Below are 21,281 nucleotides of genomic sequence, written 5' to 3'. Positions count from 1 at the left end.
ATTCACCCACGAAAACTCATGCTCCAAAACGTCTGTTTAGTCTATAAGGTGCCACAGGATTCTCTGCTGCTTTTACAGATGACTAACACGGCTACCCCTCTGATACTTGTCATAAGAAGTACTAGACTTTTGTGTATACTGAATTAATATAAATGGGAAACATCACATTTCATTTGCTTTTAAAAGTAAGGCATTCCCAAAGGGCAAGGATGCATGAATTTTGCTGGCTGTCGATAGGAGAACTGCATGTAAAATTACAGTGGTGGTGGTTGCAGCTTCAAGCATGCTTGTCAACATCTTTAATGATTTGGTATTTTAAGTCAAGTTTCTTCAAGTAAATGCATGTATCTGTTCCACCGTAAGTGTGTGTGTGTGTCTCATGCATCAGTACTGGGGCAGCCACACCTGAGCCTTGGCTTCCCTCATGCTTTAAGCTGAGAGTATAAAGCAGGGATGGCTAAACTGCGACATTTTTACTGTGCAGCTTGTGGAGCCACCTGAAACCTCCTGCCCTGATTCTCCGTCTACTGGGGGAATGTGGGGAGCCCAGGGTTTCTGCCCTGTGGTGACGTGGTGGAGCTAGGGGCTTCTGCTAGAGACAACTGGTTTCTGATGGGGGGGGGTGTCACAATTTAAAGATTCTCTCCCCCCTCAACAGCTTGAGTCATGCCCCCTCAAGATACCCCCGGTCCTATCCTCAGTGACCCCTCCCTGCAGCTCCCAGATGTTAGCTCAATGTGGAGAGCCAGTGCTTTATCTCCATAAGGAGAGGCAGCAGCAAAAGCCATAGCTTTCCCTGCAGCTCCCATCTGTTTGCCCCTCTCTCCCCCCTTGGCCACAGCTCTCAGCTTGCCGGCTTCAGCAGCTGCCATGCAGGAAGGAGGGAACCCAGCAGCACCTTGTGACAGAGTGGGGCCATCAAACCCTGGCAAAACTCTCAGAGGACACGTTACCCCCCATGTCTTCCCTCCCATCGCCTCTGTCTTCTACCCAGCAGGGAGGGAGGGCTCAAGGCTTCAGCACTGTAGGGCATGCCTTCTGGGGCTCAGTGCTTCATCAGGAACAGGGCTGAAGCCCTGAGCCCAGGTAGGCACTTCTCACAGGGCTGAGGCCTGAAGCCGTGGCAGGTACCTCCTGTGAGCCTGAAATCCCAAGACTCCATCCGTGCAGAGCTGAAGCCCTGAGTCCTGGCAGGCGCCTCCCACGGAGTTGAAGTCCCGAGATCCATTTCCACGCAGGGCTGAATTCCAGAGCCCTGTCAGATGCCTCCTGTGGGCCTGAAACCCCAAGCCGCGGCAGGCCTGCCCCAGCTCTCAAACTTCTGAAGATCATCATATGCGATTCGGAGGGTCAGTAAGTTTGGCCATCCTTGGTATAAAGAGTGGAGCCACCCTGCCTATTCCTCAGTTCTTTCTTACCATCCATGATCAGTGGCCAGAGAATTTCAATATTTTACAGTCAAAAAACATTCCTCTGTGAACAATATTTTTTATAAAAAGCAACAGAGTGTCCTGTGGCACCTTATAGACTAACAGATGTATTGGAGCATAAGCTTTTGTGGGTGAATATCTATTTCAAATATTTTTTATAGTTAACTTTTACTAGGGATACTTGCTATTGCCTCTCTTGGTGGTTTTCTTTCTTTATTCTTTTTATTCTTGTTTTTAAACCTTTATTTTACTTTCTTTATGTGGGTCTTTCTGGGCCTCATCAAGTAGTTGAAGAGCTGGTGCCAAGGGGTTCTAGTAAAAAGCCCTGCTTTCCCTGTCATAAGGCGATGCCCGTTAGTGACTTGAACTCTCCTTGCTCAAAGTACTTGGGTGAGGTTATTTGAGTACTACAGGTGTCTGATCTGCCAGTGCTTCAAATACAGAACAAAGCAGCAGAGAGAGATCTAATCTTTTAGATACAGTCTCATAGAGGTTGCTCTTTGCCTAGGGTCAGAACCCACTCATTTGGGTCATGGGAGCTCTTTAACCACTCCATCTAGTCATGTCCCCCCCAGCCCTGCCAACAGACAGAAATCATAGGAGATCCCCTCCCCTGGGGCTGTCCTTTAGAAAGCATAAGAGCGTCGACCACTCCTGTCTGAAGCTTAAGAAGAAGATGGTATCAGTTTCTTCAAAGTCCTCAGTTCTGGGACTCCTCGGCAGTGGAAGGCCACTCCATTATTGAAGGTAGAGCATGTCCCTAGGCTCACTGCTCTCCAGTACTGGCCCACTGTGGCTCTCTCAGAACTGACTTGTTGACACCAGTGCCTGCCCCAGGACTGTCAAGACTGACTTTCATTGGTGATGACAGTAGATTGTCCCAGTATAAGCAGCAATGACTACTATCCATTTCAGTGCTGACAATACCAGAGATCTGTGTGGCCGTGAAGGATTTGCTGTGCCTTTTGGTACCACTCTCCCTGCTGATTCAAGGCAAAGGTCCTCTGCCAGAACTGTCACAATTTGCGCAGTCTTCGGTACTGATGTTGGAGTCTGTTACAGCCTCACCAGTCTCAAGACTGGTACCATCCTCAGTGATTTTTTCATTGACAGTGTCTACGCTCCTAGTACCTGCTTCACCTCAACACGCAGTACTAATAGCCAGGAAGCCTTTGATGCTACCCCTGGTATTACAGTCTTAACATAGATTCCAATCCCAGTATCAGAGGATATCTCCTGATACTGCACCATCATGACCTTAGGAGTACTGTTACTCCCTGTTGGAGTCCAAAGTAGGTCCATGTCTCCTACTTCAGAGAGTCCAGGGTTTCCTCCAGAACCCATTCCCACTTTCACAGAAAGTATTCTGACATGAGCAGACTGAAGGATTGGTAAACCTGGTCTAGGCACAATTGGCCTCTGATGCCGTATCAGCTCCCTTATTGGCCATATTGGGTGCCTGTGGGGATGCCTCTAGCATTGAGATGGATATCTCCTCTTTCTCATAGAAGCAGACCACGAGAAGGGAGTCTTCCCTACCCAGCATTGAGAGACTGCTAGTACTGGGTACCAAACAGCTTCTGGATATCAAATTTCTGGATCCTTCCTTGGACCAGCTGTCTACCTCAGTGATGCAAGATCAGCCTCATGAGGGTTCTGCCTTGTGTCCTCTGATTACATTATCCTTGTCACTGGATGAGATTATGATACTGGAAGCTTCCTCCATCGTACCAGATGACTTATAAAGCTACCAAGAGATTCTGAAAAGAGTGGCTGTAGATCTTGGTATTTAGATGGAGATGATGGAGGAAGATTTGCATAAGCTTACAGACATATTGCACTCGGCTATTGCAGGGAAAGTAGCCCTTCCTATGAATGAGGTGATAATTCAGTTAACCAGGTTACGCTGGCAAACCCACTCATCTATTCCACCAATGGCTAAGCTCATAGAGCGCAAATACCAGGTTCCATCCCAGTGATTGGAACAGATTTTTATTCACTCTATCCCAGGTTCACTGGTAGTGGCTGCAGTGAATGAAGGACACTGTCGAGGTAGACCTAAGGCTACCCCAAAAGAAAAGTATGTAAAAAAGCTTGAGCTTTTTGGGAGAGAGATTTATTCAGCTGCAGGATTACAACTTCACATTGCCAACTACCAGCCCCTCTTGGCTCGGTATGACTATTCAAATTTGGAGGCAGTGTCTAAATTTGTAAATAAATTGCCTGATGACTCCAAAGAAGAGTTTTAGTGCCTCTTGGTGGAAAGGTGTTTGGTTTCTTGATTTACTTTGCAGCCTTCCTTAGATGCTGCAGAATCTGCAGCGAAGATCATGGTGACATCAATAACTGCACAGTTCCTTGTGGTTGTGGTCTTCGGGGATTCCTGCAGAAGTACCAGAGGGTCCCAGAGCCTGGGCTCCAGCACAAGCCCAAATGTCTGCACCGCAGTTTTACAGCCCTGCAGTCTGAGTCTTAGTCAGCTGACACAGGCCAGCCACAAGTGTTTAATTGCTATGTAGACATACCCTTAAAGCCTCTAGGCCTATGCACGCTGGCCAGAAAGAGGACAAATTTTTTTTTAATATTTAATATATGGAGATATACCTATCTCAGAGCTGGAAGGGATCTTGAAAGGTCATCGAGTCCAGCCCCCTGCCTTCACTAGCAGGACCAAGTACTGATTTTGCCCCAGATCCTTAAGTGGCCCGCTCAAGGACTGAACTCACAATCCTGGGTTTAGCAGGCCAATGCTCACCATCCTCATTTCCAGCTCAGGCTATCCCTACAGACAACCTGACCATAGGTGAAAACAAAGATCACAAAGAAGAAGGCCTCCTGCTTCTGCCTCTTCAGTCACTTTTCCAGTCAGCCACAGACCTTTAAGTCTCCTGTTTTATGTCTTAGTCAAGGACAGCATACCCAACAGCTTGGATCTTTCTGGCCCTTTTTCTCTCTTTGGGAGCCAGTTATCCTATTTCCTAAGTGTGTGGCAGATTATCACCTGAGACAAATGAGTGCTAAACTCCATGATACTGGGATATACCTTGCAGTTTCTTTATATCCCTCTCTTCTGCGTCTCTCCCAGTCCCTTTTCAAAGACCCGTCTCCAAATATTATACTGCAATCTGTACATTCTTTGGGAGCTGTAGAGGAGGTACCTCCTCAACAGCAGATCAGGGTTTTTTCTCCCAGTATTTCCTAATACCTAGAGCCAGAGGGGTTGTCAGAGCCATTCTATACCTTTGGACCTAGCAGATACATACAAAAATTAAAGTTCCATATGGTTTCTCTTGCATCAGTTGTCCCTACTCTCGATAGAATTGAGAGAGCCTATGCAGTTACTGGCACAGCAAAGGAAGACACAATTGTGGGGAAAGCGGTCCTGCAGTCCCTCTTCCGATGAGACTGCTAGACCCATGTCCACTGAAAACAGCTTAGGAATCACCTGCAGAGTAATGGACATATGCAGTCACTTGAAGAAAAAACTCCCCTTCTCGTGAGGATGTTGTTTGAGATGTGTTGCGTATGTCCAGTACACAACCCTACCACCTCCTCCAACACATCAAAGTCTATCACCTGGATTCCAGTACGAAGGAATTCAAGGATGGGCAGCGTGGCTCCATCCTCTATACCAGTGTTTCCCAGACTTGGGATGCCGCTTGTTTAGGGAAAGCCCCGGCAGGCCAGGCCAGTTTGTTTACCTGTCACATCCGCAGGTCCGGCCAATTGCGGCTCCCACTGGTCGCAGTTCACCGCTCCAGGCCAATGGGGGCTGGGGGAATTGGTGGTCAGTATGTCCCTGGGCCGTTTTCAGCAGCTCCCATTGGCTTGGAGCAGCAAATCGCGGCCAGCAGGAGCCGTGATCGGCCAGACCTGCGGATGTGGCAGGTAAACAAACCGGCCCGGCCCGCCAGTGGCTTTTCCTAAACAAGTGGTGTCCCAAGTTTGGGAAACATTGCTCTATACCTTTGTCTTGGATCATGAGGGAAGCCAAAGCGTAGGCGTGGCTGCCCCTACGTGTACCGCTAGGGAAAACTTAGGCACTGGTGCACAAGACGCACAGACACCTATGGTGGAATGGATGTATGCAGCATATCTCAAAGAACAACAGTTATGAGAAGGTTAGTAACTGTTTGTTTATAAGCATTATTCAAAGATATATTCAGCATTATTCAAAGATGTTTCTGCATTTTATACAGCAGAGTTTTACTAATGTACATTTAGCTAAATGGTGCACTTTATAAAATGCCAGCTCCCTCCCCGAACCATAGTCTTCTTACTTCAGCAAAATTTGTCAACAGCTGTTGTAATTCTAAAATCTTACTATTTTTATGAAAGATACGATACTGTATTTATTTGTATGCTGCCAGGTTTTATCAAACAAGTAAAACTAAACAACATTTGACAAAATAAATGAACAAAGTCAGTCATGTGATGCGTTATTCATTTTTTGATTAATCTGTTCATTTGCTAATTTGCAACATCTGCCAATCAATACTGCAATAGTTAACAGTAATTTAAATTATTTATTTGTATTACAGTAGTGCCCCGGAGCCCCACTGTCATGAGGGTAGCCCAAACAAGAGACACAAACTCCATACCAAAGAGTATGTAATCTAAGTAAAGATAAGGCGTAAGTCTGTGTTAAAGCAATTGGAGGGGAAGGAAAAAGAGGATCAGAGTTATGGTAATAAGATTATAGAGTTACATAGACCTGTTTACATTTTGATGATTCCAAATTATTTTTATTTTTTTAAATATATGACTAATTACCAGTAATCCTCACTGGCCCCTAATACAGCCAATGTAGGTGGGCAGTTTCCTAGCTTCCTGGGAGAAGTGGGTCTTTATAGGCAAATTTTCAGAGGGTATATAAAGCGTAAGGTGCAGTATGGAAGCAAACGTGAAGGTGTGAAAAGTGGCCAATGGATAGTAGAGTCTAGCATCATTGGTGGAATGGAGTGGTAGGGAAAGCAACAGAGAGTGCTATTAGGAGTCTTGAAGGTGACAAATTTATAAAAATTTGCAGAAAGCCCTACACAGTCATTTTCAAAATGTCTATTTTAACTGAGTGGTTTAAATAGGTAACACATTTTGAGAGTAAGTACTCGTCTTCTATATAGTAACATATGCTAATTTTAATTCATTTTTTTCCTCTGTGGAAAAATAATCCGTGATGCTTGACCCAAGTGGAGAAGCCATGGCCATTTAGGAGATGGCTGTGAAGAAGTCTTTCGCAGCACACACTGAGACTGTACTAACAGGACTTGCTGTGAAGATGTAGTATATTTGTTCAGTGCTTGGGTACAACAGAGATGGGCTCTAAAGGAAAACCTTAGCAGGGGCATTGGCCTACCATTTTCTATTTCTACATACTCCTAGCACCAGTAAAGAAAATGTAGAGTAAACAATAAAGAGAAAATTTAGGAGCTGATAGTGTGACCACTTCTTACAGTGCTTTCACCTGAAAGTGTACCATATTGAATTTACTTTTATTAACAAAAAAATAAAACCCTAACACTGCAGATGTTTAATATTCCTGAGCTGCTTTTTTTTTTAAAGACAGTTGTAATGAAATATTGGAAAACACACACACTTCAATGCCAAGAGGAAGACAAATTTTAAGATTGTACAGGCTGTGATCAGTGATTTCAGTGACACATCCAGAACTGTAAAGTGTAATTGGCTTTGTGTTTATAAATTATGCCAATCAGCTAGTTATTTTTTGAAAGTTCAAATCCTATAATGTATGTGTCTATTTTATAGTGGTACAGCACACCACTACTGGATAGTACTTTGTTACTTAGCAGGAGGAAGGAGTCACTATACGTAATGTTTTGCTAAAATGTTGCCAGACATTGTCCAGGCGTAAATCCCTTCTTGTTCCCACATTCAGCTACTCAAATCTGTCTTTCCATGTTCATGATCAAAGGAAAGTGCAACGTGGAATGAAATAACTTGTGTATCAACAGATTATGCTATAGAAATGAATTGCTTTTCTGCCCATTTTTCTGTTTGTCTAGGCAGTTTCTGCTATAGTATATTGGGAAGAATATAACTTGGATAATGAAACATACTTAATTTATCAGAATTGTGCATCTCCATTTCAAGTAAATTTGTTCAGTTTTATACCTTTCTATTTTGCTGAAGTTTAATAGTTTTTCACACTGCTCTTAGGTAAGCAAAAAGATGTTTAATAAATGTGCCTGAAAGCAGCTTGAAAAACTACTTCAAATAAAATAAAAGAAAAATATGGAACAGCATCAATTCAAGGACTTGAGCTGATCTTCAAAGTTTCAGTGCACCCCAAATCCCCTCTGACTAGGTTTGCATTCTTAATCTTTATTTTTCATTCTGTGCATTAGGGTGCTACAAGCTGCTAGGGAAACAGCTGCAGATGACTTGGATATATGTTTCAGTTAGGGTTACTTTTTTTCCCTCCACTTCCTAGTTAGATGGGGCTTTGAACCATCTGACAAGGTTAGTGTAGAAAGTTTGAAAAACCTAGATTTGAGGTTAAGAAAAATAACTTTGGAGGCCTCTGATTCCAACTTCTCAGATATAGCGCCCCTGCCATTGAGCTGCAGAATTATTTGAAGAGTAGTGTTTTCTGGGGAGTGCATGAGTTTTTGTACTAGTGTGGTGATGTTGTCTTACTCTGTGTTGAAGGTGGCGTATACCTCAGTTTCTTTGCCACAACTGCAGAGAGCAGAAGGAACACACCTTTTCTTCTGGACTACCCTTTCCTTTAGTCTAGCTAAGTAGTCTAGCTATTTTTTGTAAAAGTTTAGACATGTATAAGATGGCACAAGAGAAGGCTATGAACCTTCAGCTCTCACTGGCACTATGTAAGGGCTTCAAGAGGTGCTCTTCTTGTCCAGTGATCATACTTGAGACAAGCACCCATGTCCAGTCCTTTCTGTGTCTGGGTGAGACCCAGTGGGTAACCTAGTGTGTGGTTTCCTATGTCTTCACTTCCTCTGCTCGATGGGGAAGAGGCTTGAGGCTCATCAGTGATTTCTCAGTCTCCACAGTGTGATACTGTGACAGGCCCATCAATGGTTCTGAGAGCCCAGCCTCTATTTCAGGGTCTTCTGACACAGGACTCAAAACACATTTTTGGCACTCTAGTCTCAGGGCCATGTTTTCTACTATTTTCTAATCACGAAGAAAAGGGGCACTCTGAGGCTGATCCTGGATCTCAAAAACCTCAACAGCTACATTCATGTTAAGGATGGTCATTTGTTATCCCTTCATTATCTCCAGGAGATTAGTGTGAATCTCTTGGTTTAAAAGTTATCTACTGTCATTTGGAAATCACTCACATCAAATACTTGAGATTCTTTGTGTGAGGACGAGACGCTACCAAGTGAGTCCTTCCTGTTGGCTTGTGGTGGTTGCTGCTCACTTCAGATACCCAGGAATATTTGCCGACATATCTGGATGACTGATTCCGAAGGGTCAACTCTTAACAGGAGTCTCCTCAGATCCTATACATTTACATATTCTTCCAGTCTTGAGAAAGTCCTCACTTCAACCTGTGCAAAGGATTATCTTCATCGGAGCTGTCCTGGACTCCATTTGGGCCAGAGACTTTCTTCCAGAAGAGAGATGGGTTTTTTTGAAAATTCAAGACTCCTTGGCAAATCTTGGAACAACTACACAACTTTTCCTAAGACTGTTGGGCCTGATAGTCTCCTCATGACCTGTGTCACACCCTTTGCTCATCTGAATATGAGATCTTTGCAGCACTCTGGTGTATTACTGCATACCAGTGAAAACAGTCTTCAAAGGAGACTTGAGTGTTCCAACAGCTTCATGGGTAGGAGAGCTTTTATCTTCCTTACCATCACAGTTGCCACGGATACCTGCAATCTGGGCTCTGATGCATATTGCCAAGACCGCCTATTTCAGGTGCTTTAGCCAGTGACTTCAACTATTTTAATGGGTTGACTTTCCTTAAAACTTGGCAGGCAACATGTACTGCTTAATATTATTTTTGGTATTTAAATTATTTTTAGGGCTTATAATAGGTTTGCCTTAACATAGGTTGTCAATTTTAAATTGGATATTGAATAGATTTATTTTTAAAAAATGAATCTGTATTTAATTTAAAGAAATTGGTTATTTAAATTAGATTTTTTAATTTAAAAGTGTGGATATCTGTTTTTTTGATTTTAAATTCTTGATTTTTTTATGCATGCTAATTCTGACTGTCCTTTTTATGTTTTTCTTGGAATTGTCCCACTTTGGAGCAGCCTTTGTAGGGAACTCTTTTTGTGTACTGTATATGTCAGGGGTCGGCAACCTCTAGCACACGATTCACCAGGCTAAGCACCTTGGTGGGCTGGGCCAGGCCAGTTTGTTTACCCGCCATGTCGGCAGGTTCGGCTGATTGCAGTTCCCGCCACCCCCGTTGCCCTGGGACGGCTTTTGAGCTATGCAGAGCTCTTCTTTGGATTTGATAAACCTACTCAGGATGTCACAGCTAAATACAAGTTATAACAGATTGTTTAACATAAGTAGTTAACACATTATAAGATACTATTCGGGGTGAAGTAGCCTGTTAACATGGCTGCAGTCATAGAACAAAAAAGGGAGGTTATTGGGTTACAGATTGTTGAACAAGCCATAAATCCAATGTCTGTATTAAGACCCTGATTTTTAGTATGGAGCAAAGTTATGAATTTAAGCTTTCAGGTTTGTCTGTTGAAGGTGTTGTGTAGGTTTCCTTTGAGGATGAGAACTGAGAGGTCAGATATGGAGTTGTCATTTTGTGAAAAGTGCTTGCCCACAGGTGATATGGTGTCTTGTCTTTTTTATCATTTTTCTCTGTGAATTCATTCAAAAGTGTAGTGTTTGTCTGGTTTCACCTAAATAGTTATTGGGGTATTTAGTGCACTAGATGAGGTACGCAACATATTGTGATAGGCATGTGTATGACCCATGGATCTTGAAAAGTGTGTTGGAGGGTATTGACCATTGTATATGTCTGCAATTTTTTCATCAGTTATGGTAGGGTCTGGTGCTGCATTGAGTTGGTGGGTCCTGGTCTGTGGGGGACTTGCTTCTGATAATGAGCTTGGTGAGATTGTGGGGCAGGGGTGTCTGTTGTTTGAAGACCAGAAGAGGGGGTTTGTGAAAGATTTCTTTCAAGATGTGTTCCCCAACAAGTATAGGTTGTAACTGTTAAATGATACCCTGTATGGATTCCAGTATGGAGTGGTAGGTGACAACTAGGTGTCTGCGATCAGAGGGTTTTTTCCTGTTTTGAAGGAGTTTCTCTTGGAGTAGTATTTGGGTGGCCTGTTCCATGACACAATCTACTTCTCTAGGGGAGTAGCCTTATTTGGTGAAGGCATTTTAAGTGTGTTAAGGTCTGTATCCTGGACTTTCTCCACTGAGTATATTCTATGATATCTGAGTGCCTGGCTGCATGCAGATAACAGGTTTCTTGGTGTATTTGGGGTGGTTACTTGATCTGTGTATGTAAGTGTGATGAGCCATGGGTTTCTTATATACAGTGGTCAGTAGGGTTCCATTGCTGAAACTGATCAGAGTGTCCAGGAAGTTGATCCTGGTGCCGGGAGTGTTCTAGAGAGAGTTTAATGGAATTGTGATAATTGAAGTTGTGATGGAAATCAGTGAGGGAATTTAGGTTGTTTTGTCCAGAGGATGAAAGTATCATCAATGTATCTAAGGTATATAGTTGGTTTCGTGGTGCATTTGTCCAGAAATTCTTCCTCAAGGTATCTCATGAAGAGGTTGTCGTATATTGGAGAACCATCCTGGTACCCGTGGCCGTTCCTAGGGTTTGGACAAAGGGATGTTGAATGTAAAAATGTTATGGGTGAGGATGAAATGGATGAGTTTGACAGTATGCTTGGGCAATAGTGAGTGTTGTCCATTGCCTTGTACATATGCGAGGCAGGTGGTCATGCCATCATTGTGAGGGATGTGGGCTATAGGGAGGTGACATCTGCAATGGCAAGGATGGTGTTCTGAGGGAGGTTGTTAATGTTGTGGAGTTTCTAGAGGAAGTTAGTTGAGTCTTGAAGGAAGCTGGCCGTTTGTGTGGTGAGTGGCTTGAGGATGGTTTCGGTAAGTCCTGATATTTCTTCAGTAAGTGTGCCATGGCCAGATATGATCTGTCTGAGTGGGTTTCTGTGTTACTTAGGTGTCTTTGAACATTTTACCCCTAGGTCTTAATGTCACTTCTCTTTATATTTCAGGTACATGCAAAGTTTTCTTGAGTTTTTAGAATATGAAAATAAAAGCCCTGAGGATCCTCATATTCTGGATAAGTAAGTAATGATTTATTTTAAACTAAAACTACTATCGTAAAATGATCTGTTACAAGCCAAGATTTCTGTTTATTGTAACAGCACAGAAGTAATCAAATTTGTAGTGTAGAATTCAGGTAAAGAGTGAGTTTGTACTAACTCATACATAAAATCTAAGTTTGTTTGAACAACCTATGCTGTATCCTGCTAGTTGCTAACTTGCAATACTGTATAATGTGTTAAATTAAAGATATATCAAAGAAAAAATTATATATAAATAAAGGTATACTAAAGGTACTACTAAAAAACCTACTTAAGTACTCTTGTTTTCCTCGAGCTCAGGTACTCTGTTATAATATTTTAATATATTATGTTAATATATTAATATTTCACACAGATATATAACTTGGAACAGAACACTTACCAGGCAATAAAAATTACTTCGAGTGAAATCCTGTCACTGTTGGACACACAATGGGAGTGTTGCCATTGATTACAATGGGGACAGGATTTAACCCTTCATTGCTATCTATCAGAGCTGAATTCAGACTAGTGACTTTGAAGTGAAAGGTTTCATGGGCCAAATTCAGACCAGAGAAGAGCAAGCCACAACTTCCACTGAAGATCAATCTTATTCTGATTTTCTTACTGTCAGTAACAAACACTCTACCTCCGATGAGAAAATCATACTAGCTCCTTTCTTGATCATGCATCAATACCATTAAAGGAAAGATTCTGTAGATTCTGTGTTTTTATTTATCTTAGATGTTTAATAAACTGCAATTTAGAGAGTCCATCCAATACTGTAGGTACCCTTGACACTCTCTTAAAAATATACTAATATATAGTCTGACCCATCAGTTACCCAAAGTCATATCATATATAGCCCAGCAACAGCATAAATATAACAAAAACTAATCAACAGACTCCAACACCACTGCTATTCAGCCCTGTCCTACATTCATATCTTCATAGTCAAGGGAGAGAAGGTGAGGACTCTGAAGGCTAATGGACTTGGACTGTTACAGAGTTGAGGAGAAAGCAAGTTCCAAAAGTTCTCCATTACATCTGCAAAACCGTATGATTCCTTTGAGTTTACACAGGTATGACTGAACACAGAATTTGGCCCTTCATTTGAAACTTGGTAGACAATTATGTGGATGATGCATAAGAAGGAATAAACTCTGCTGATGCTCCCTCAGTTATATTGGTTCTGCAATGCTAACAGAATTGAAGTTATAAATTCTTTTAGTCATTAAAGTAAACGGATTAGACTTGTTGCTGATCTGTTGAGTAAGATGTCGTGTTTAGTTTTTTCCTGTGTAGACCAGAACTGCACTTTAAACTGACATTTCTAATAGCTATAGTCTCCTCTAAAAAGGTAAATAAGGTATGTCCTCATGTTTCATTCTTGGTTTTTAAGCGATTCTCAAACTTCATCACAAATTTCTCACTCAACTTGTATACAAATTCCATTTAAAATGAGTCCCTCTGCCTATCTCTCATTCTAAATCCTTCAAGTGGAAGACTTTCTCTGTACGCTGGATATCAAAAATGCCTTCCTCTTTTAGGTGGAGAGATGAAAATTTTTGCATAACTCTTTTCTTGTGTTTGAGGATGGGTCAAAAAGGGTTAACATATCCAATCAGTAGTAATCTAAATGGATAGTCACTTGAATTGTGACTTACTCAGAAATTGCTATTACAGAAGGTTACCACACTTACTCTGCTAAAGTTGTGGTGACACTCTTGTGCTGATACAAAAGCCAGGTCAGAAGTTAAATCTGATGCACGTTTTGGTAAAACTGCTCCTTTGGTCTGTTTACAAATTATGGAGCTCTTCAGCCTTGCTCCAAAAGGGTTAATGCTAGGTAATCTCTGTGAGTGGGGGCATCAGTGAAAGATTTTTCATGAAAAATACAAGGTTATTTGCCAACAGAGTTCTCCAAATGTATTGACTACTAAGATCTACTATGGATCTTGTTACATAATCTCAGCATGTCTTCATGTAGCTACTGTTTCTGGGTAGGCAGTTATAAAATGAAAGAGTAAAGAACTCCTCCTCTTTTTATTGATTCTACCTTCATGCACATCTGCCAAAGCACATGAAGTTGACTAGGTTTAACCAGCTTTCTAAGAATTCCTGCTCTGTGCAACTCACTGTTACTTACTCTGGTCTTGGTGAAACGATATGCAGTATTTTAAAAACTTGGTTACTAGTGACTAACTCAGAATATTAATAAATTTCTCCATTCTGGTGTTATGTGAGCTTTGTTTGAATAACTGGTGCTCTTCTACAGTCTAAAGTGAAAAGATCAGGAGCCAACTTGACAGACATGGGACATAGCAAGATTAAGGAAACATGATAAACTCAAATAAATATAAATATATTCAGGTTGTTAGCCTTTTTAAAAAACGTTTAGAACTATCTTAGTTCATAGACAGAAATATATTCAAGAGTGAAGTAAAGCATCTTTGAAGATAGGAGGAGGAGCAGTTGCATCCTAGAAATAACTAAGGATTCCTTTATAATATATGTTGTCCTCTGTACTGCTGAAGGATTCTGATTTCTAGGCAGGCATGCTTTCTGATACGAAACATAAAGAAATTCAGATTTGTTTCCTTGTAGCACTATATCTCTATTTGCAGAAGAGAAAATAAGATTTTATGTTACTGTACTTCTTTGCAACCAAAAAATGATTTTGCCATTCACAGCTAGGAAGCAGAGGACTGAAACCTCTCTTTTCTTGGCATTTAACTCTGAGATTTCAGTGGTTACAGATCACACATAATCAGAAAGGCCTAATCTATTTAAAAGAATCTCTGAAGCCTTAAGCATTAAAGTAGTTTTGAAGAGGGGATGCTTGCGCAATCATCAGGGGAGGTGAGTATGTAAGAACAGCCCTTCTTTATTTTAAAATTCTTTAGATTTGGGATTAGGCAGTGGTCCGTTAAGACTTCCACATTATTGCTTATTTTGCGAAGTAAGATGTCATTTTGAAAGACTAGATGAGCCATTTGTGGAGGCACTTAAGAATTGCTGATTAGATGGGAGATGGTGAATGTTATTTTAAAAGAGGAACATTCCTTCACAATCAGCAATGTAGGCTGAAGGGGAAAGCATCTTTAGGGGAAATGGATACATTATTACTCATTAAGAGAGGTACATGTGACATTACCCAGGGTACAATCTGGACTGTTGAACAGCAGTGTCCACTCACTTGTCCAGCCTGAGGTGCCTTTTATACTGTTTACTGTGAGAGCAAGCACTCTTGCTTAGCTCACACGCAGCCTTCAGCATGTGAATTACTCCCAGATATTACTTTGATTGCTATAGCCAGCCACCAGTGAGTTACGCTGCAGGGCAACGCCAGCAAACTCCAAGTCCCAGACTTTCCCGCAGACATGTGCATCTTGTAGTGCCCAGCTCTCTCCTTCTGGACAATACAAGCTCATATAAAGTCCATCATTTCATTAATAGAAAATTATGTGCACAAATCCTGTTACCTGGAATGGAGTTTCCCAAACACTTCAAACCAAACACAGTGGTTTAGATAATACAAGTTCATCGACTACAGAAAGAAAGATTTTAGGTGATTACAAGTAATGAGGCATACAAGTCAGAATTGGTTATAAAAAATAAAAGGAAAAATGCAATTAATATCTAATTTAACAAATTAAATTTATTCCAAGCAAAGATCTCTCTCACCACATGCTTCAGCAGTCTTGCTGGATGCCTTTCAGCCACAATCCCTCCCGCAGTTCAGTGTTAATTTCCTTGTCCTTCGGGGGGTGTTGATGCTATGGGCAAAGAGAAAGGGGGGAATCTTTTGAGGCGTCTGCTCTCCTTTTATCCCGAAGGGCATGTCTGCACTTACCTCCGGAGCGATCGATCCAGCGGGGGGTTGAGAAAGAGGAGGTGCAGTCTTAGCTCCACTCCAGCAGTAGGAGCTTCGATACCTACAGTCAGATTTCTCGTGGCATATTGGAGAAGAGCTATGAACAACATTCATATCAGTGCCATGCGAAGATAAAAGATCTGAGGCAGGTGTATCATAAGGCAAGAGAGTCAAATGGTCACACGGGTGCTGCGCTGAAGACTTGCTGCTTCTATAAGGAGCTGGATGCCATCCTCAGCAGTGACCCCCACATCCACTGTCAAGAGCCCCATGGATACTTCAGCAGGATTGGAGACAGTGGACTCGACCCCGAGGACAAGGCTGTGGACGAAGAGGTTGAGTTGGAGGATGAGATAGGACAGGCGATAGGGTCATCCGGTACCATGGCAAGCCAGACCCTCTTCTCAACCCATGAGGGTTTGAGCCAATCCCAGCACACTCTCTCTGGTGTGCATGCACACGTTGAGAGCTCTGGTAAGTGATCTTCTTGAGTTGATGCTGCATATGAAGTAGAGCTGTCCTTTTCTTTGTTATATTCTAGAAGTGGATGAAGGGATAGATCTGTATGAGACTAGCTGTGTTTGTGTGTGCTTCACATTCCCCTGTGGAGCAACGGAACAGTGTTAATGTGCACAGAGATTTCACAAGAATCCTCCAGAGAGATTTCTAGGAAACTTTCCTGGAGGTACTCACTGATTCTCTGCCTAAGGTTCCTTGGCAGAGCTGCTTTGTTCTTCTTCGAGTGCTTGCTCATATCCATTCCAGTTTGGTGTGTGCGCGCCGCGTGCATGTTCGTCGGAAGATTTTTACCCTAGCAACACTCGGTGGGTCAGCAGGGCGCCCCCTGGAGTGGCGCAGCTATGGCACCGGATATATACCCCTGGCGACCCAGCCGCCCTTCAGTTCCGTCTTACCACCCGTGTCGGTCGTTGGAACAGTGTAGCGCAGCTTAGCTGACCTCCACTTTCCTAGCTACTCGTAGTTCTTGTGTATATAGTTATATAGTTATAATCCTTTTATATATATATTTATATACTTATATGTTTTTTTTCTTTACTAGCATAGTTAGTAATAGTTAGCGGGGTTTGGGGAGTAACCCCTTCCCCGCAACCGGTGCCAGAGCCCATGCCCGGCTCACCGGTTCTTAATCCGTGCTTGGCCTCCCAAGGCCGTTGCTGACAGGAGATCTGCACGATTCCTGTTTGCAGTGCCTCGGAGAATCGCATTTCACAGTTACGTGCCCCATTTGCAAGGCTTTTAAGCTGAGAACAACATGCAGCGGCACTTTTCATTTACCCTCCACCTTCTGCACTGAGCGCTGGCCACTCGGCGGACAGAAGCACCTCCTCGGCACCGGACCCCGCCGGCACCGGCCATTACCGGCACCGAAGTCGACTCAGCACTGCTCCCTCTCCCTGAGGTTGAGGAAGCCCATGACTCCTCCTGCCAGTGCCCGACAGCTCCCCGGCGTGCGCAGTGGTTGAGCTCCCTGCTCCTGCTGCTTCTGTGCCAACTGCACTGCAGCCAGAGAGCTCGTTTAAGTCGGATTGCCTGGCACCGACACCTGCAGAGGCACTGATGACACCGGCACCGTTGATTCTGGTCCCGCGGGGCCATCGAATCCAATGCGTGCCTGCTCCCCGGCATACACCGTGGTTGAGCTTCCTGCTCCTGCTGCTTCCGTGCCAACTACACCGCAGCCAGAGAGCTCGTCTAAGTTGGATTGCCCTGCACTGACACCTGCCGCGGCACCGACAACGTTGGCACCGTCAATCCCGGTCCCACAAGGGCCGTCGAATCCAGTGCCTGACTGCTCCCCGGCACACGCCGTGGTCGAGCTCGCTGCTCCTAAACTGCTCCCATGCAAACTGCACCGCAGACAGAGAGCCTGTCTAAGCCAGATCGCCCGGCACTGACACCTGCTGAGGCACTGGCAACGTCAGCACCGTCGATCCCGGTCCCACGAGGGCTGTCGAATCCGGTGCCTGACAGCTCCCCGGTATGCACTGTGGTCGAGCTTACTGTTCCTTCCACGCTGGAGACATTTCCAATGGCGAGGGATCTCGTTGCCATGATAGAATAGATGCTGCCTGAACCCCCGGCACCACCGGTGTGGGTAATACAGTCTCTTGGCAAGCCTCCTTGATACGACCATCCTCTGTCGGCGCAGCAGAGTGGCACCATTCATGATCACGGTCCCCCAGATGCTCCAAGTCCCGTCGACGCTCCCGCTCCGGAAGCCACTTGCAGTCCCAATGCTGTTCTCCTCGGCACGGGTCGCACTCGCCGCACAGGTCGGTGTCCCGTTCACCGAACCGATAATCTCAACACCGTTCCGGCTCCCAGCACCGCTACAGGCACTGTGACTAGATCTCGGTTGACCTCCCGGCACCGCTCTGGTCGCAGGTCCAAATCTCGTTCCAGGTACCAGTATGCCTTCCGGTACCAGTCCCAGGTGCCGAGTTGGGCAAGGTCTGGTAGAGTCAGAGACTCTGCCCATGATTTTTCAGCACCTCCATGGCCATCCGGACACGCATCAGTGTCTTCCCACGCGGACAGCTCTTATGCTCAGGACCGCGATTCTGGTGTGCCCACCAACAACCTGAGAGCCCATCAGGACCTCCTAAGGAGGGTAGCGCTCAATGTGGACCTCCAGGTGCCCAGGAGGTCCTGGAGTAGGGACCCGGTAGTGGACCCTTCTTTCGGCAGTTGCCCCGCACTAGAGGGGCCCTACCCGTTTATTCGGACCATCCAGGCGAATGCCGATACTCTATGGAGGCGTATGACTACTTGTCTGTCCGTCCTCCTCCCCTGCTCACTAGTCATTCAGCTTGGTTAAGAAAAAATGGAACGGCATGGCCAACAGGCGCCAGCCCCGAAATCGAAGGGGGCTAGGCGAATGACCCTACTCAGCCGCAAGGTGTATTCTGCAAGGGCCTGGGGCAAAATATAGCCCTGCGTGGCAAATCAATAAGCCCTGCTTAGCCCTATAATCATAACACCTGGATAACGGCGTGAATAAATTTGGATGGAGCTTCTCCATCAAGGGCTCCCAGCCAAGAGCTTCCCACCTGCCTCTTGGAGGAGAGGGAAAAAAATGGTTATGGCGGCCAGAGCTTCTCCAGGCCTCGTTACCATGAGGAGCATCTCATGGCTTCAGGTTTCAAACCTCCGGCCTTTCACGACTTACCATTTGTTGTTAAAGGCCTCTTTGCGGTGAAATCACCCCAGGCTGCAAAGCCTGAAGGGCCAACAGGTCTAAATGCCGCTCTTCGAGCGTGCATAACGCCGACGACCCACTGCAGCGCTTTTGACGTCCCAACACCTGCACATCTCTGTGCCTAGTCCCAGATAGGACTTTGGCTGACGCGCGCTGAGGTGGTCGCGACGCACGGTCAGGACCCTAGAGGCCAAGATCAAGGGCCCCTCGCATCACGACCGGGGACCAAGACGAACTTCGAATCACCCGAGGTGGCGTACCGGTACGGCTGGAGCCCACTCCTACTGCCTCTTGGCGTGGTCCAGTTAACTCAAGTTCGCATGTCCCCTACACATGGTGGAGTATGCGGTACCACTCCAATTGGTTCCAACCACCCTGTCCCGTTCAGGACTCTCTCGGGCGCAATTCCGTCTTACAAGAGTGCAGTCGCGAGGAGAGGGCATTACTCACCTTATTCCCTATCCCGACTCTATGGAGGTCTCGCCATCCTTAGACTACGAGACTCAACCAGTTTATGATAAGTGTGAAGTTCCGCATGGATCCCTGGGACATCTACCTGTCCTTGCATCCTGGAGCTGGTAGCGCGGCCCTCGTTTATGAGGACGCGGTACTTTCACATGTGCATCGTTCCACTCCGCACAGGAGATACCGCCGCTTTCAGCCGTCGGGTACTTCCAGTTTCCGGTCCTGCGTTTGGCTTCTGCATGCCCAGCGCATTTAACCACGATGGTGACCGAGTCGCCACCACCCCCCGAGTCCGGATATAGCTTTTCCGTTATCTGGACGATGGCTTTATCTGATGGAAGACTCGCAAGACACAGTCACCTCAGCGGTGGGCATCATCAAGACTATTCCTAGTCTGGCCTGAATATCGCTATGGAAACACCACTTCTGGGTTCCACTGCAGAGGTTAGACTTTCTTAGGGCTATTCTGGACTCCTGAGCTAGCCGGATCGTTATACACCACGGTTTCAGCGGATGGCACCAATATCGAGAGTCTGCAAACTTTCCCAACGACTTCGGCTCGCACTTGCTCGGTCCCTGGTTTTTTTCCCGCGTGGCTGCTGCTAGTTTGTAACCAACATGCTAAGCTCTGCCTCTGTCCTCTCCAATTTGGCTCAAATCGTGCGTGACCGCCCGGACAGGGCCCAATGGTCACGATAGTCACCATCCCCGAGCACCCTAGGCCCCAAAATGTGGCTAGCTCACCTCCCTGGTGTGGGCAGGATGCCGCTCCATCCTCCTCAGCCTTCACTGTCCCTGATGATGGATGCGTCATCTCCGGCTCAGGTGGCCACCTCATAACCTTCGAGCTTAAGGCTTGGTCTTCCCAGGAGCTGGCGTTCCACAACAATGTCCAAAAATGAGAGCAGTCCGCCTGGTTGCCAGGGGTTCCAGCAGCAGCTGCGAGGCTGTGGCATCTCATGTTTACAGCCAGCACAACGGCCATGTACTACATAAACACCTGGGAAGGGGACAGGTCATCCTCTTTTGTCAGGAGGCCATCCATCTCTGGGACGTTGCATAGCCACATCGATAAATCTGGTAGCAATCCTTTCTCCTTGGCCTTCAACTCAGCAGGTCTTTCCTGTTTCTGAGTGGTCACCCTGCCCTACGGGATGCGTTCGTTGCAGACCTGGGGTTTTTCCCACATATGGACCTTTGTCGCTTACCGCAAGATACGAAATGTCCGAGGTTCTGCTCCTTCCAGAGTCTCTCCCGGGACCGACTCGGACGCTGTCCTCATGCCGTGGAAGGGCCAACACCTTTATGCCTTCCCACCGTTCCCCCGCTCATTGGGTCCTGCTCAAACTTCGCAGGGCAGGGCACGCATCATCATGATCACTCCAGCGTGGTCCAGGCTAGCACTGCCTACGCCACGTTGCTCGGCCTGCAATAGCCAACCAATTACCTGCCACTCCACCCAGACCTCATACCTCCGGACCATGGCAGACTTCGCCACCCGGACCTGCAGTCTGCTTACCCACAGTGTGGCTGCTACGTGACTATCGGGGTAGCAGGAAGCCGTTCACCTGGTACGTACCTGGCAGGTGGAAGCGTTTCTCCTACAGGTGTGAATGTTTAAATCTTACCCTACCGAGGTCTCGATCCCTCTATTTTGGACTGCCCTCTGGCCTACATCAGCAGGGTCTACCAGTGTCATGCCGGGTACACTTGGCAGCCACTCTACCTTCCACCAGGCTAAGGTGGTCATTCTGTGTCCTCACACTCTATGGTTTCGAGGTTCCTCAAGCTTGGAGCGCTAGTACACTTTAGGTACGCTGCCTGGCCCCAACCTGGACCTCAACCTGGGTTTAACCAGACTTATGTCTCCTCCATTGCGACCCGTGAGCGACCTGCTCGCTGCTATACCTGTCTTGGAAGGACCTTTCCTCGTAGCCAATTGCATCGGCCAGGACGAGTCCTCGAGCTCAGGCTCTTACGGTGGT

At 45.4% G+C, this 21,281-nt stretch overlaps 1 protein-coding gene across 1 annotated transcript in view; it reads left to right on the top strand.

Annotated features, from left to right (window-relative positions):
• The window catches only part of PDK3 (pyruvate dehydrogenase kinase 3), a 120,820-nt gene that overhangs the window by 52,425 nt on the left and 47,114 nt on the right, over window positions 1-21,281 (top strand). The window contains exon 3 of the mRNA XM_032772419.2: window positions 11,663-11,734. Within this exon, the coding sequence (XP_032628310.2) occupies window positions 11,663-11,734 (72 nt within the window). The remainder of the gene's footprint in view (window positions 1-11,662; window positions 11,735-21,281) is intronic.

This window comes from Chelonoidis abingdonii, chromosome 1 (assembly GCF_003597395.2).
Source record: "Chelonoidis abingdonii isolate Lonesome George chromosome 1, CheloAbing_2.0, whole genome shotgun sequence".
Lineage (NCBI taxonomy): Eukaryota > Metazoa > Chordata > Testudines > Testudinidae > Chelonoidis > Chelonoidis abingdonii.
Note: the sequence above shows the minus strand (reverse complement) of the source record. Positions and strands in the feature narration are given on the sequence as shown.